Here is a 16,753-nt window from a genome sequence, read left to right as displayed (position 1 = left end):
TCTCTCACAGTCCAACTGTTAAGTAGCTAGCCAGCGTATTTATCAGCATAGTACACAGCATTATACTCTCCAGAGAGATTCACCTGGCTGCTCCTGCATGTGTTCCGCAGTTATTAATTGTATAATTGGGGGGACTGTGTAGTTCAGCATAATTAAATATCAATAATGTAAACTTTTTGTGTGCATTTTTCTACCAGCATCATAATAGGAAGGAGTGGTGGAGTTTGTGCCTTGCTCTGAGAAGTATCAGGTTAATATTGTAACTTTTATGACAGGAGCTCATGCCAGCTTTGCCAGGTTTGCTGGTGATTCATTTCAAGTGACGTGGAGTGGTATGATCAGGGTCATATTCATAACTTGGTTCATAAAAATGAAGTAAAAAACATATCTTTAGGCCATTTTCCATGGTTTTCTTGATAATGATTTGAGTTATTATCAAGAAAACTATGGAAAATGTCTGTATCAGCTCTTAAATTAAACGCTTATGAGCTATTTTTGTTGTTATCATTATATATGTCCAAACAAATGTACCTGTAGTTTTACCAGGCATTAAAATGAACAAGAAATTGCAGAAAACAACGGTGGTCTAATAATTTTTTCCATACGTATGCAAGTCGACCGGAAGTCCATTCATTCCTATGAGAAGCTTTTTTTTTTTTTCTGGTCCAGAATTGGCCTTGAATTGGTTTTAAAAAGATTGATGGCACCAAGAGGAAACAGTTAAGAAGAGACTGAGTGGCTATGTGGTGCTGATTCTTGTCTTATTTATGGTCTGATAAACATTTTCACATATTGGTTGGAAAAACAATGCAATTTTGTTGGCATGTTAATGGCTATTCTGACTATTAGCCACACCCCCGTTCTCTGTTTGAGAAAGAACTGTTAACCATTAAACAGGAAGTAACAATGGCTGGAGAGGGCTTTAAATCAAAGTTAAATAAAAGTGGTAGAGTTCATTGTTTCTGTAGCTGTATGTATTACTATCAATTTATAAATGCTTGTGTTGTATTACTCTCATTTGTACGTCGCTTTGGATAAAAGCGTCTGCTAAATGACATTGTAGAATTATAGAATTATAGAATAAATGGATGTATTTCCTGGCGTAGATAGATAGATAGATAGATAGATAGATAGATAGATAGGAACTTTATTAATTTAATAATTAAATTGCACTTCCAGCAGCAGCACAACACATCAATACAATATAATAGAATAGAATAAAAGTTAAAAACTTTGCAAATTTATACTCAAATGTGCAAAATAAGAGAATGCAAGAGACAATAAAAATATAAATACAGGGAAATAAACAAGAAGAAATACTGGACGATATATACATGAGGGAGTGCATAAACAGTGCAAATTTAGTGCATTATGGTGTTAATGGTTTAATTATTTAATAGTTTATTATGGTATTATTATTAGTATAATTAGTGAATTATAGACACAAAATAGTGTTGAAACAAGGCATAACGCTCATTAAAGTTGGCATCTGTGAGCCCTGCAACTATTTTGTTGGTGTTCGTACACAGGACAGGGAAAGTTTGTGCTTTGGGAGTGAGATGGTAAATCTGATACATGAGTTCAGATGTATAGTGTTGAGGTCAAATATCAACAATCTTTCTTTAAAATTCGCTGGCTCCACCTTGAAACTGCGTCATTAAGTCCGTGTAGGTGTGGGTTTAACAGCCAAACTGTCATCAGCTTCAGATTCAAATGTTGCTAAATGCTGATTGGTTCGTAGGTATGTGACATCACCCTTTTCCAACTTCAAACCAGCAACAGTCAATTGGGGGGGGAAGCGGGTATTTCCTGTGAACTAAACAAAAGTTTTTGAACTTTGGCAGGAAAAAAGTGTCTCATCACTCGTGGGAAGAAGCAGATTGAGAAAAAAAGGTTTTCAGGGCTCGACTTGGCTGTAACTTTTAAGTGCTTTACACTTGAAACTACCAGAGAAACACCTTTCTAATCCTGAGTTTCACCTGTTTCTACACAGCCACAACTGAGTTTCTTCCAAACTGATGTTGGAAGAAAACTGCCAACTCAATTATCTATAACGTTAACGATCAATTAATCTATGAATCGCTGGATGCATACATGCACATAATAAAAGATATATACAGTACTATGCAAAAGCCTGTTTTGATAATGGACGCTTTTATTTTGGAAGGACGAAAAGAGACTTGATCCTGTCGATCAAAAAAGTGAGATTAAACTGGAAAAGTAACGCCAAGGAGTTTAATGTTTTATGTTTTAGCTCCTGAAGAGGCATGAGGTTAGTTTTCACAGTAATCTTGCATATTTAAATGTGTTTTGTATCGAATACGTTTTTGGATAAAGTTAAACATGGTAATTCATGCTAGCAAGGTTTGATACAGAAGGCTAGTTTTGTTCAAATTAATCCTCTTGTATTTCTGTGTATTTTTTTATGTTATTTTTTATTGCAGTTTGCAAACTGCAGCTTTATCCAACTTCATTATCAGCTCATTGGCTTATTGACGTACGGCCGTACGTGATACTGATACGCTGTCAAATTTTAACGACCATTAATCGATCATCAATTAATGATTCCCATCTCTAGTTGTAACCATTAAGGTATGGACTTGATTCACTTTGGACCTTTGAGTTGAAATGATCCCCAATTGATGATGATGATTGTAAAAAGCTCTTTATTTTCCTGACAACAGATATCCTTTGAATCAGTGTGACAGCAGCCAGTCGTTTTGCCCCAGCTTTAGGGAAAGGTGCATTTGGCAGAGAAGAGCAGCAGATGAAGCTTCGGATTATCAGACTGGGATGTAAAGACTCTTTTCTCTGCTGTCAACAAAAAACAGACGGCAAAAACAAAACAGTCGGCTCAGAAATGACAGATAATTGCGCAGAAGTATTTTTAATAATTTAAAGGGAATGGATAAACTAGGGCTGGGCGATATGGACCAAAAGTCATATCCTTATATTTTTAGGCTGAATATCGATATACGATATATATCACATTATTTTTTATCACAAAGTGAGAGCAAATGTTCAGTCAAAGTCAAATATGACATGTCACAAGTAGTTTTATTGAAACCGTTTATTTAAGTGAACATAAATACTGTATAACAGGAGTACCTTCTAAAAAAAAAAAAAAAAAAAAAAAAAAATCAAAGCTCCATAAAGTGCACATTTAAATAAAAAAAATCTTAAATAAGATTAAAAAAGATTAACAGACATTACAAAAGAAATAGAGAAATTAAGAAAAAAATAAAATAAAATAATATATATATGTATATTTACATATATATATATATATATATATATATATACATATATGTGTGTGTATATATATATATATATATATATATATATATTGATATATGGGATATGGTCTAATTCCATATCACATTTAAAAAATATATCAATATATTTTTATATCGATATATCGTCCAGCTCTAAGATAAACACATTTTTTCAAATATTTTTTTCTGTCCTTTTTTTATTGCACTTCCTTTTTCTCTGTTTTAAAAAACCCATTAAAATTTCATTAGACCCTTGAAACAAAAAGTTTAGGACTTGGACATGACTTGGAGCTTTCTTTTGGGCTTTAGAGGCAAGACTTTGTGATTTACAAAACTGTTGCCTCAGCTTTGCTTTTAACCCGTCACATCCTTACTTTGTTGTATATGACTGAAGTATATTTCATAGATGACAAAAAACAACAGCTAAAAAAATTCCAGCTTTCATCTGGATTTGCCTGCTCGGTTTCTGATTCATATAAAAGATACATAATGTTTATACCCTGAGCACAGAGATGCAATATCTACAGAGTGGAAACCTCTTTATTTTCCCTTTTTTCTCTTCCCTTTTCATTCTGGCCCATTTTCTCTTAAGTGCACATCAAACCGAGACCACGCAGAGGTTTCCCATTGTGATGGGAAGCTTCTGTTAGAATTTGAATATGTGCTCTTCTAAGCCATGTGCAAGCTATGAAAAACCAGAATGTACACTCACAGGGGGCAGACAAAATAATGTACGCACCTTGCAGAGAAGAACTTAAGCTCTGGAGTAACTTAATCACAATAACAATTACTGCTGCAGAGGTGGGTTACAGCCAGTTGAATGCCAATGAGCCGCGTTTTTTTTTCACAAGTGAGAGGCGGCTGGCAATCAGCACTCTGATGCATGACAGCTAACAGAGCTCCAAGAGCCGGTGGAGAGGAAATAAAAGGACGACAGAAATATGTTTCTGATGTCAAAAGAACAGTTTAAAAAAGATCAGTGAAATGAAATTGGCGAATTGGAACTGTGTGATAGAAATTCATATTGTCTGGACATATAGGTACGATCTAGTATCACAGTCATTTTATGCAAATTTCACATTCATCATAAGTCTTTTAGATCACTGAATTCTATTGAAAAGCTGCATTAATAATTTTATTTTATTAATGACAAAGCTCTTTCAACGCAGAGGCTTTATAATTAAATAATCAAGCTGTCAGACCATACAAGGCCTGTTTGTCCCTGCTTTTTATCATCCTGAGATCATGAACAGGCTGAACCTGCTCACTAAAATCAATAAGTGATTGTAAATTGTATAACTTTGCTATGTGAGTGTTGCTCTTTTCAAGATACCCAGGGCTTTTTGAAAGACACAATCGGACATTTCTCACCATTTTCATGTAATGTATTTTATTGACCAAATGATTGACAGCTCAAATGACGAAATAAAATATCATCAGTAAATCAGTAATGGGTATATTTACATGTTGCAGCCCTACTGTGTGATATCAATTTTGAGAGCTGTCATCATGAAATGAATAAAACTGGTGAATCAAAGCGCCGGGATGTAAAATGATATGCATGAAAAAGACAAGTCATCAACTGTCATAAGTTAATTCAAAAAGGGTATTTAGCATATTGATATACATGCCAATGTGTCCATGCATGGCCAAAGTATATTCTACGTCATAACATGCCCTGTTCTGATTGGTTGAATTGTGATTCATTGCAGTTTTTTCAATTTGGCTCTGACCTCTTTGACTGAAGAATTGTGGACATGTCTCAAAGTGGACAATCGCTTTATTTAGTTCCAGATATCTTAAATACTTGGTTGCTAAGTTTTGTGGCTTATTCAAACCATAGACTGTATATAAATAATGGACGTAGTCACCCTGACGTCACCCATTGGTTTGTGGCCCGTTGGAAGCATCGAGTTCAGCGTTACACTCGTCTCCATCTTGTGTCGCCATCTTGTGTCGCCATCTTGTTTCCGATCCAGGGAGCAGACCATATTTGGACTGTGAACACATTGACACGTTGCCATGGATACACATTGTTCTGCTTCTCTCCTGATGACGGCTCGCCTTGTTAGTGACCTGTCAATCAAAGGTAGCCACGCCCCAAATCATACGATTCTTTATCTTCTATTTTCTTCTAAATGAGGCCATTATTTGAACTATTAACGTCAAATTGTCTTGAAGAATTCTGAGGTAATAAATCAAGTGAGAAGTTTTCTCATTTTGCATTGCAATGAATGGACAGAAATGTTTTTGCAGCCACACTTAGTGCCCCCTGCTGGCATTTTCGGTAGAATGCAGCTTAAGGCACTTCCTGGTTTGCCTCCCTGCTCAGACCCGGAGGTTGCCGCCTGATTCAAACTAATGAACTCATGGTTTCACAGTAGTTGGCGTGATTTTCCACCCAATGAAGGAGATGAGTCTCATTGACGGATTAAAGAAAAAAATGATTGACATTTTTTAAGGCCGATAAGAAAACTGGGGTGATCTACCATAATTGAAATGATTAATAATCCTGTCCAGCAGGTTGTGCGTACATATATTAATTAGCTATTCATAGTCTTGTCTAGATAACAAGTCGTAGGCTTGTTTTCCAGCTGGCCTCAGCTAACACATTGGTCGGCTCTGTGCGCCCTAAATAGCTCAGAGCGCTGTTGGAATACACAGCTGTGATATTCAAAGCTCCACACTGTAACGTAACTGTGGGCTTTCTGTCGGAGCAGCTTGAGCTGAGCGTATTAAATGTGTGTAATACAGGTCAAATTGCAGCTAATTCACTACTATTAGCTAGTAGCATACAATAGCAAAACGTCCGGTAGCTCCGCTGGGAGGTTCTGTAAAAGCTCAGGAATTGTGATTGAGGTAAAAAGAAAAAAAAAGAGGGATTGGTGCAGTGGGCAGCTCTTTTCTGTTTATTTTTAGGCATTGTGGTGTTGACAAAGGTTATAATAGTTTTGGATTTTTCATTAGTTTTAATTTCGTTGTGAAGTTTTGTTTTCAAAATTCAGTTAGTTTTAATTCATTTTTTGTAATGGGGTATTTGTTGGATGCCAGATTCCAAAAGGTCACAATAAATGTTCCTTTACTTCCTCTTATCCATCTCAGCCCCAACAAGGTTATTAACTCGTAAAACCAGATAGATGAAATAAATTTCATATCAACCAAAATGGATTATGTATTAAAAAAAAGTTGACAAAGACGAAAATGAAGGACATTTTCACTATACTTGTAGTTAATTTTAGCTAGTTTTGTAGCCACATAATACAGTTTCAGTTAGTTATTGTTTTTAAAAAAAACTCTTTTTAAATTTTTTTTCAGGTAACGGAAATGTTTTTTCAATTCTAGTTTGCGTTATTTCGTTAGTTTTTGTTAACTATAATAACCTTGGTGTTGACATTAAAAAGGAGCGATCTTTTCTCTTAGAATAAAAAAAATGAAAATGACGGATTATGATGGAATGTTCATGAACCTGTCCGTTTATATTTAGTTTTCAGTGAATAAACATTTTCAAATAGATTTTGTTATAAGTGTATTTAAAAGTGTTTAACAACTCTATTCAAAGATTTGTCTATTTTAGACTTAATAGTATAAGGTAATGTTATATTTTAGCTTTAATATCATTTTATCCCACTTTTTTTCTGGATTTTGTAGTTACTGCAATTTTTACATTATTATTTCTCTGAATTAAAGCACATTTGAAATCTAAAGCTTCGTCACAAGATAAAACAGACATCAAGGAGTTCATTTTTAGTTATAACTCAATATCAACCAAAAATGTAGCTACTGCAGTTAGGCTGGATAGGGCAGAGTAGTTGAGTTGCATTATGGGTGCGATTTAGTATCACAGTCTTTATATGCAAATTTCACATCAATCACAAGTCTTTGAGATCACTGAATTTCCTTGAAAAGCTGTATTAATAATTTTGTTTTAGTTATGACAAAGCCCTTTCAATGCAGAGGCTTTATAAATAAATATTCAAGCTGTCAGACCATACAAGGCCTGTATGAGATAGTGAACAGGCCGAACCTGTTTTTTTGTCATTGAGTTGCATTGTGGGTAGGAAATAATGAAGAACATGTGGAGTAAAAGGATGATATTTCTGGTTCTGTTGTATCAATTTTGACCCTTTTTAATCCTCTGGGGTCTATGATCACACTGACGAGATCAGATAACGTGACTTTTTTCAAAGCGCCGTAACAAAAAACAAGGTCACGTGGAGCGCTGCTGTCAACTTCACTCCAAATTACAGACTTGAAACTTTCTACAGTGTTTTGTTTGACGTTCCGAGGTCATGTAAAACCAAAGATATGATTGTTTTAATTTGATAGTACAAAAATATTTATTCAAGTGTAAAAGTAGGATGGGACGAGGCAGGCGTGGCATTACACTAACACTGTTCCTATAAATAAACATGTTTTTATGGTCATTTTTATGTATAGTCTTATTATATTTGAATTCTACCTTTTTATATGTTCATATTTGCAGCCTAAGTTTACATTTTTCATGTCCGAAACAGTTCATTGAGCATATTTGTGGTTTTTATTGTCATAAATGGTATAATTTTATTTCAGATTTCATGATTTTCGTGTATTTTTTGGGCTCAATATGTTAATAAAGTGGGTTAAAGTGAAAAATAGTAGTCAGATCATGTTGAAGTTGTGCTGAGAAAATACCAAATACCAAACATGGGTATAGTAAATGTAACACTGTTTCTATAAATAAACATGTTTTTATGGTCATTTTTATTTATAGTCTTATTATATTAGAATCTGACCTTTTTATATGTTCATATTTGTAGCCTATTTTTTTTTACATTTTTCAGGTACGAAACAGTTTATTGAGCATATTTGTTGTTTTTATTGTCATAAATGGTATAATTTTATTTCAGATTTCATGATTTTTGTTTATTTTTGGGCTCAATATTTTAATAAAGTGGGTTAAAGTGAAAAATAATAGTCAGATCATGTTGAAATTGTGCTGAGAAAATATCAAATACCAAACATGGGTATAGAAAATTTAACACTGTTCCTATAAATAAACATGTTTTTATGGTCATTTTTATGTATAGTCTTATTATATTTGAATTTTACCTTTTATATGTTCATATTTGCAGCCTATGTTTATATTTTTCAGGTCCGAAACAGTTCATTGAGCATATTTGTGGTTTTTAATTGTCATAAATAGTATAATTTTATTTCAGATTTCATGATTTTCGTGTATTTTTGGGCTCAATATGTTAATAAAGTGGGTTAAAGTGAAAAATAATAGTCAGATCATATTGAAGTTGTGCTGAGAAAATACCAAATACCAAACATGGGCATAGTAAATTTAACACTGTTCCAATTAAAAAACATGTTTTTATGGTCATTTTTATGTCTTATTATATTTGAATTTTACCTTTTATATGGAACATATTTGCAGCCTATGTTTCACATTTTTCAGGTCTGAAACAGTTCATTGAGCATATTTGTTGTTTTTATTGTCATAAATGGTATAATTTTATTTCAGATTTCATGATTTTCGTGTATTTTTTGGGCTCAATATGTTAATAAAGTGGGTTAAAGTGAAAAATAATAGTCAGATCATGTTGAAATTGTGCTGAGAAAATATCAAATACCAAACATGGGTATAGTAAATTTAACACTGTTCCTATAAATAAACATGTTTTTATGGTCATTTTTATGTATAGTCTTATTATATTTGAATTTTACCTTTTTATATGTTCATATTTGCATCCTATGTTTACATTTTTCAGGTCCGAAACAGTTCATTAAGCATATTTGTGGTTTTTATTGTCATAAATGGTATAATTTTATTTCAGATTTCATGACTTTTGTGTATTTTTGGGCTCAATATGTTAATAAAGTGGGTTAAAGTGAAAAATAATAGTCAGATCATGTTGAAATTGTGCTGAGAAAATACAAAACACCAAACATGGGTATAGTTAAAATTATGTGGTATATAAAGGGCAAATAGGCTCAGACCCCAGAGGGTTAAAACTGCCCATCGTGAGTGACTTTATCACTAAATTTGTAGATCAAGTAACACCCTTGGAGGAATGTTTGTCTTTGTAATTTTGTTAGTTTAAAGCTAAAAACACCATTTTCCGTTAGTAGAGGACTCTTTTTCTCATTTCTCTCTCTGGTCAGAGGTTAATGTCTAATTTAGCTTGCTGGCAGATACAAACATCCTGAAACCATCGTCACCTACTAGACAAATATCTGTTTAACATTCTCTGGAGGATACAGTACCTGTCAGTGTCTAGATCAATACCCAGCACATTATAAAGGACATGTCTGAGCAGGGACATAAACAAACATGGACTACGGCAAATCTCATGCCAAAGAAAATGGAATTTGATCAGAAAACAAATGTGTAGGAGTCCCTTTATCTTTTGCTTTCAAGTGTTGTGGGGTAAGAGGAGGCAGAACTGTTGATAAATCTGTTACTGTGCCTCGGCTGCGATTAATCAGCTGGTCCCCATTTCTCTCCTCGTGTAGATTAAAATGGCAACAACACAGAATTTCAACAGCATGCCTGTCACTGACATTTCTATTTCTGTCAGCTGATAAATCTGCGTGAGACAGGGCGCTTTCTTTTGTGAGCTACTGGCTCATTTATTATGGCTTTAAACATTTTCCAGAGTGCTGCGTTGTCACTGTGTGTGTCTCTGTCTGTGTGTGTGTGTGTGTGTGTGTGTGTGTGTGTGTGTTTATGCATGCAGTGTCAGGGAGGAAGGAAGAATATACGCCTGTGGAAAATGTCTAGAGACCATCTGTGTTACCATGGCTGAGCGTTTCACCTGTGCAGGCCGTTTTTGTTTGGCAGCTCTGTGAGTTTTCGGTTCAGATTTAATGACAGAAACTGTCCTGCAGCTTAACGAGATCTTTTTTTTGTTGTTTTTTTGTTGCCTCTCATCTGTCTTCGTGCTGTTTGCTACACTTTCTCTGCACCCTTTTTTGTTCCACTTTATTGCCTCGCTATTTCGCCCAGACACACAAATCAGTCTTACCTTGTCGGAGCAATAAAACTATAAACAACATTTTTATTCATCTGTCGCTGTCTGTACTCTGATGAAAAGCTCAAGTCTCTGCTTACATTTCTTTAATCAGTAACGCGATGAGCGCCATTACAGGGTGTTCAGTCCTTATCATCTCCATTCTCCGGAGTTAACAAGAGGCAGTGGATGAGGAGCGAGGAGAAGATGCTGAGCCTCTGCTCATTATGTGGCAAACAGGAAAAGAGTCGCCTCTGCTTAGTCATGGCAACAGGCAGTCTTAATTTGTGCGCGCGCATGTGTGTGTGTGTGTGTGTGTGCGCGCTTGCTATTTCGTCCTCGCCCACTGTGCGAGGATGAAAAACAACAGAATCATAATGTTGAAGCTTTACCTTTCTGCGTGCCTGGCTCAGCCTCAGCAAACACTCAATGCCTAATTCAGATGTAATAAGTTCTGGATGAACTCCCTGCTGTGCTGCTTTGCATGAAGCCACATGGGTGAAGGGCACGGGATGGAGTCTGTTGGAAGTCTGTTTCCAATAGATGGCATTCAACAGACGCCCTGCAGATTGAGCTTTTTTTTTTTTTTTTTCATTTCTGACTTTCACTTTGATTTTGTAGAAAATCTGTGTATGCTGTGCTGTTTGCTGAAGCATGGGAGTGTGTTGGAACAAGCACTGCAGCTGTTGACAGCCTGCGTAATTGTTTTTCACCACTTCAGACTTTGCCCCAGCCGTGAAATGAAAAAGCCCATAAAAGCCTCATGGTTTAGGAAGAGAGGACGCGGCCTGAGCTGCTGCGACGGGACGAGGGTGTGTCCACTGTTCAGGAAGTGCAGAGATCACGGAGGATGACAAGGACTTTATTATGTGGCCATACTAATCTATTTAGGTCAGCCCAGTCGTTTATAATGGACCTTTTTGTCCTATGTGGTAAACACCAGCGGTGGAATGTAACTAAGTAGCCTACATTTACTCAAGTACTGTACTTAAGTACAGTTTTGACAGTATATTTAATGTTCAAACTTCTAAACTGTGTCTGTAAAAGGCTCTGAATTCGAAAATTGATGCATTCTGGTTTTATTAACGTTTTACACAGCATCCCAAAGATATGATCGTTTTAATTTGATAGTACAAAAATACTTATTCAAGTGTAAAAGTAGGATGGGACGAGGCAGGCATGGCATTTTGTTAAAATGGAGTACTTGAACTTTACTTGAGTATTTCCACGTTTATACTTCTACTTCACTACATTTAGCTGACAGCTTCATTTACTTCTCAGGTTGAGATTTATTTATTAATTTTTAAAAACTTTTTATTTGAGCATTTTAATCTTATAAACATCAACATTTTTTGAACATTTCCTGACACAGGACTTGTAATAGTGACATAATAAGAAACATCAACACACAAAACATGAGAGGAGAATAGATAAATTAATAAATGAGAAAAAAATAATTAAAAAATAAAATGAAAATATTGTATGTATTCACACATACATACATATAAATAATAATTATAATAAAAATAAATAAATTAGAAAAATATTATATATACACACACATAATAATAATAATAATAATAATAAACTAATAAAAAAATGGGTGAAAATAAGTAGATAAAATAGGATAATAACAAAAAAAGGATGTAGAATTAATACATAAAAGGGTATAGTAAAAAATGTTTATGTGGTACATGAAGGGCAAAATCAAAAGTATTCAAAAACGGCCAAAATAGGCTCAGAGCCCAGAGGGTTAAATGTGGGACGCTGAACAGTCTGAAACTAAAAACAACGTTTTATAGATCAAAAGATTTAGTCGTAGGAATAGAAACAATTTACAGTAAAGATATAGAAAAACATCCTTCAGTCAGTTGGAGTCGTCTTAAATTCTAATGATGCTGCATTTGTTTTTCTCTCCAAGTTGTAAGCCTCAAAGTCCAGCCTCACAATATAGCAATCACTTTTTAATTATGTGTAGTAAATGAAATGACTCGTGATATCAAAGTGCTCAGAGCATTTTATTATTGGCATTCACAATGATAAACTGATGCTGATGCACAAACATGTCAGTCCTGCAAATATATGGTAGTATAAAGTATAAAGCACCATTTAGTTTGCATATCAGTGGTTCTTGTTTGGCCGTTAATGAGGTCTGATATCATTCATGCCTCAGGTGATGGTATTGCTTCCCATGTTGTTGCCTGTAATGTAACATGTCTTTAGCTGCAATGCTTCATGCTGCTGAAGTGAGGTCAAGTACACACTTCACATGAATTGACAATAAATCTGAATTATATGTTATGTGCTAATGTCGATATTGTGCTTTGTGGCTGGTAGCATTGAGGAAAAAATGTCCGTTTACCATTTTACAGCCAGAAATAATACCAACCAGGTGCTGTCAATCAAACTGTAACTTCCGATTTTAAAGAGAAATCCTCACTAATGGTGAACTATTTTTTCCCTCAAGGATTTGTGTCTTTTTTTTTCCTTTGTCGGTTCTTGTTTTATGAGGTGTCATTGGAGCTGGTACACCTCTGCCAACAATTCACTTCTTCCCCGCTGTGAGCAGTTCTTTTATTTCCGTTGTGCTTTGTATTGAGTGTAGTTCAGCACTGTGAGCAAGAATTACACTGTGTGGCAACCTGAAGTGTGCTTTATTTTATTCACATACAGAGTTAGTTACTTCTCACAGTTATGTGAGACACATTTGCTTCAGTACTGCTAGTAAAGGGATAATTTACCCTGAGAATGACAGTTTGTACAGTTCTGTGCAAACGTTTTAAGGCAGGTGTGAAAAAATGCTGTAAAATCAGAATGCTTCCAAAAATGGAAATAGTCTATTTTGATCAATTAACTAAATGCAAAGTGAGTGAACAGAAGGAAAAATCTAAATCAAATCAACATTTGCTGTGACCACCCTTTACCTTCAAATTAGCATCAATTCTTCTTGGCATTTTCCACACCTGCTTAAGACTTTTGCACAGTACTGTATGTCAATTACCTGAAATGCTGCAAATTAGAATTCTTAAAGAAAACTTTGTTTTTCTTGCATGCAACGCGAACAGAGAATTTGAAAATGTAGTAATTCCTTAATACGAGTGTATCTCAACACTTTAGAATATGATGGAAAAGTCAATTTCCAGTAGTTGAAGTCAAACAGCCCCAACCAAGTATTGAGTCATATAGATGGACATACTTTTCAGAGGCCAACATTTCCATATTAAACATACTTTTTAAAATTGGTCTGACCAAATGTGGGGAGGGGCTTTGACGTCATGCTCCGAATGCATGACGGGTTGCAAGAAGGTTGCCAGATTCACTGATGTCCCTCAATTACATTTTACTTGGAAATATCAACTAATTAAGCCAATGAACTGGTTTAGTGAATATTACTTGGAAGGAATGATTCAATTTACATACAAAACTGAGGACACATAATTACAAACAATCACTAAGTAATGCACTACATGAAAAACTGGTTTTTCAAAGTAAAAGCACTGAATTCGTATTTCTTCATAGAATTTATATAGATAATTGAAATAATAATCCTTTTTTTCAGTGTACTTGGGTAAATGTACTTTCCACTAAAGCCCAAAACTCAGTTTCAGTGTTTCCAGTGAGGCAGTTTCTGTCTCTTATCTGTCCCACTCCTTGTTGTTTGCCTTTGTGTCTGTGTGCACACATGTTAACCTTTGCTCTCTACACGCGTGTGGTACAATTAACCCAGCTTAATAACATGCTGTCATAGATGTGGGCTAACAAGCGTTCTGGACTGGTGTGTGGCTGTAGAGCTGCTATTAGCTCATTTCCTGTCAAATCTGACCTTAACCAGCACACAGCTCCGGCCCCCTGCCCAGGGTACCAGACCTCCTATCAGCATGTGAGGCCTTTACTAATTTACACGGCGCTTTCATACAGTAGCATGATGATCGATGTCTTCCTGTGTGTGTGTGTGTGTGTGTGTGTGTGTGTGTGTGTCTTAAATCAGATTTCCTCACTTTCCCACATTTGATAAAATGCAAGCCGGGTTTGTTTTGAACAGAATAAATCGTTCACAGCGTCTTGACATTAAGTTGCACTCCATGATGCCTTGCTGTAGCCTGAGCTCACATCAGCTCAACTTATCTCCGTCCTTGAGTGCTGAGTCTCCTGGCCGCCCCGGCCAAACGTCTTCATTGATGTGCTCTAAATAAAACACTTAGATGTCGCTCCACACGTGACTCCCAAGTGATTTATGTGACATTTATGACATTTACTTTCAGAAAAGGATATAGGGCCAGGGAGTTTTCTGGCAGCAGAGGCGGCTCTGCCCATTTGTGTAATGATGTGGGATGAATTCCAGTTATTGGAAAGCTGTATAAAAATCTGAGCGCTCCTCTCCTCCTGTCTGTAAAATTATGACAGAAGCGGCAGCCCTGCTGTAGCCTTTTTAGTTTGGAAATCTGTCACAGATGGCTGTCCTCCTGCACGCAGCCAAGGAAGTAATGTGATTGTGACAATTGTGTCTTTTTTGCCAACAGATTGAACATGCTGCAGGTTGTATGAGTGACAGATATGGGGTCAGCCAGATCATATTTGCAGACTTTCACTGCGGTGGCACTTCTTTGCCTGTTTTGTAAGTATCACCATTGCTTTAGTCGAAATATTATTTGCATTTGTGTCTTTGCAGCTAAACTTTCCCACAGTATGTCCATATGAATTAGTTTCTCACATACTTTAAACAGCTTTTTATTTGCTTTTGCAAACCCAGCAGGGACAACTAAAGGTGGGAGGCCGGAGGTGCGCGGAAAAGTCGGAGGTGTGGTGGAGTTGGAGTGTAGTTTTCCTCCATCAGAGCCAGCTGCTGTGTCCTCAGCGTCGCTGCATGTGGTGGAATGGGTTCGACAGGGACTTGACATCCCCGTCCTGATCAAATTTGGATCCTACGCGCCTCGACTACATCCACAATATGAAGGTAAGCATTTCAATAACAAAGACCACATCAGTATAGATTTCAGAAAAGTTTAATGCATGTTATATATAACTTTATTGAGACAATGGATACACATTGTTCTGCTTCTCTCCTGATGACAGCTCGCCTTGTTAGTGACCTGTCAATCAAAGGTAGCCACGCCCCAAATCATATGATTCTTTATCTTCTATTTTCTTCTAAATGGGGCCATTATTTACACTATTAACATCAAATTGTCTTGAAGAAGAGATTGAGACCATAGTGTTGTCCTAAAAAACATTTCTGAGGTAATAAATCAAGTGAGAAGTTTTCTCATTTTGCATTGAAATGAATGGACAGAAATGTTTTTGCATTTGGAACACTGCTGGAATTTTCGGTAGAATGCAGCTTAAGGCACTTCCTGGTTTGTCTCCCTGCTCAGACCCGGAGGTTGCCGCCTGGTGTGTGTATGTGTGTGTTCGACTGAATGTTGATGACTTATGCAAACAAACACGCATGTAAACGTCAATTCATCGTGTCTGGAAAAAAATATAGTGTGTCCATTTTTGTTTATGGAACGATAAGTCGATAATATTGATTATCGTGACAGGCCTACGAGGCTTGATGGGGGATGAGATGATGGGGAGATGTTGGGTTTGTGGACAGACAGATGGTAGAGAGTGACAACGATTCAATGTCAGCTGAAAGCCGGGCGACAGAAGACAACCAGGGAAGTGGAGAATCTGAGTGGGGGAACTGTCTCTTCCTGCATTTATACAGATCGTGCCCCCTGTAATCAAACAGAGAGAGAAGATGAGAAGTAAAAGAGAAAAAAAGGGGGATTTGAGGGCAGGGATTGTGAGAACAGACTCAGAGGGGGAGGTGATGAATCAGGTGTGCTTAAGTAGCCTACTTGTGCAGAAGTGGAATGTGCTTGCGGTGTGGTCTTCTTACCGAACCTTTTAAAAAAACAAAACTACATCTAAGGTAAGGATCACAATGTAATCCAAATTGTAATTTTCCATGCGTCCATGTCACTACGATGATTGCCTGCAATTTTCTGAAGGAGCTCGTTGCCTGCATGTGCTGTACATGCCTGCTGAACATGGGAAAGTATAATTCTGGTTACTTTCTTTCTAAGTATAACATATGATTATGATCAAACCTTGTACTTTATGTACTTTTATATAATGTTCCCACACTAGCGAGCTTGCTGCTTGTGTTTGTGTCACTTTGAAAGAAGGTGAAGAAGTTTAATTTCAAACTTTAACTTGCAAGAAGATCTTTATTGGAAAGTCAACATTAATGTTTGTTTTGGGTTAAAAACGAATAAACCGCTAAAATATATTTTAGAAGAAAACAAACAAACTCACATAGATATGAGCCAGGAAATAATAATCATAGACTACAGAGTACACAAAAAAATGCCACCAAAAATTAATTGCAATAACAACCCTGTGTTGAAAGTAAATAAAAACAGAATGCATCAAATTTAGATTTTGAAAAAAAAGGTTTAGCAGTTTGAACATTAACTATCACTGTATTGTATTCTA

The 16,753-nt window shown here is 36.0% G+C and overlaps 1 protein-coding gene across 1 annotated transcript in view; it reads left to right on the top strand.

Annotated features, from left to right (window-relative positions):
* Positions 1–16,753, top strand: part of igsf9a (immunoglobulin superfamily, member 9a) — a 108,331-nt gene that overhangs the window by 1,555 nt on the left and 90,023 nt on the right. The window contains exons 2-3 of the mRNA XM_059357963.1: positions 14,791–14,885; positions 15,021–15,224. Coding sequence (XP_059213946.1) covers positions 14,825–14,885; positions 15,021–15,224 — 265 coding nt within the window. The 5' untranslated portion in view covers positions 14,791–14,824. The remainder of the gene's footprint in view (positions 1–14,790; positions 14,886–15,020; positions 15,225–16,753) is intronic.

Source organism: Centropristis striata, chromosome 19 (assembly GCF_030273125.1).
Source record: "Centropristis striata isolate RG_2023a ecotype Rhode Island chromosome 19, C.striata_1.0, whole genome shotgun sequence".
Lineage (NCBI taxonomy): Eukaryota > Metazoa > Chordata > Actinopteri > Perciformes > Serranidae > Centropristis > Centropristis striata.
Note: the sequence above shows the minus strand (reverse complement) of the source record. Positions and strands in the feature narration are given on the sequence as shown.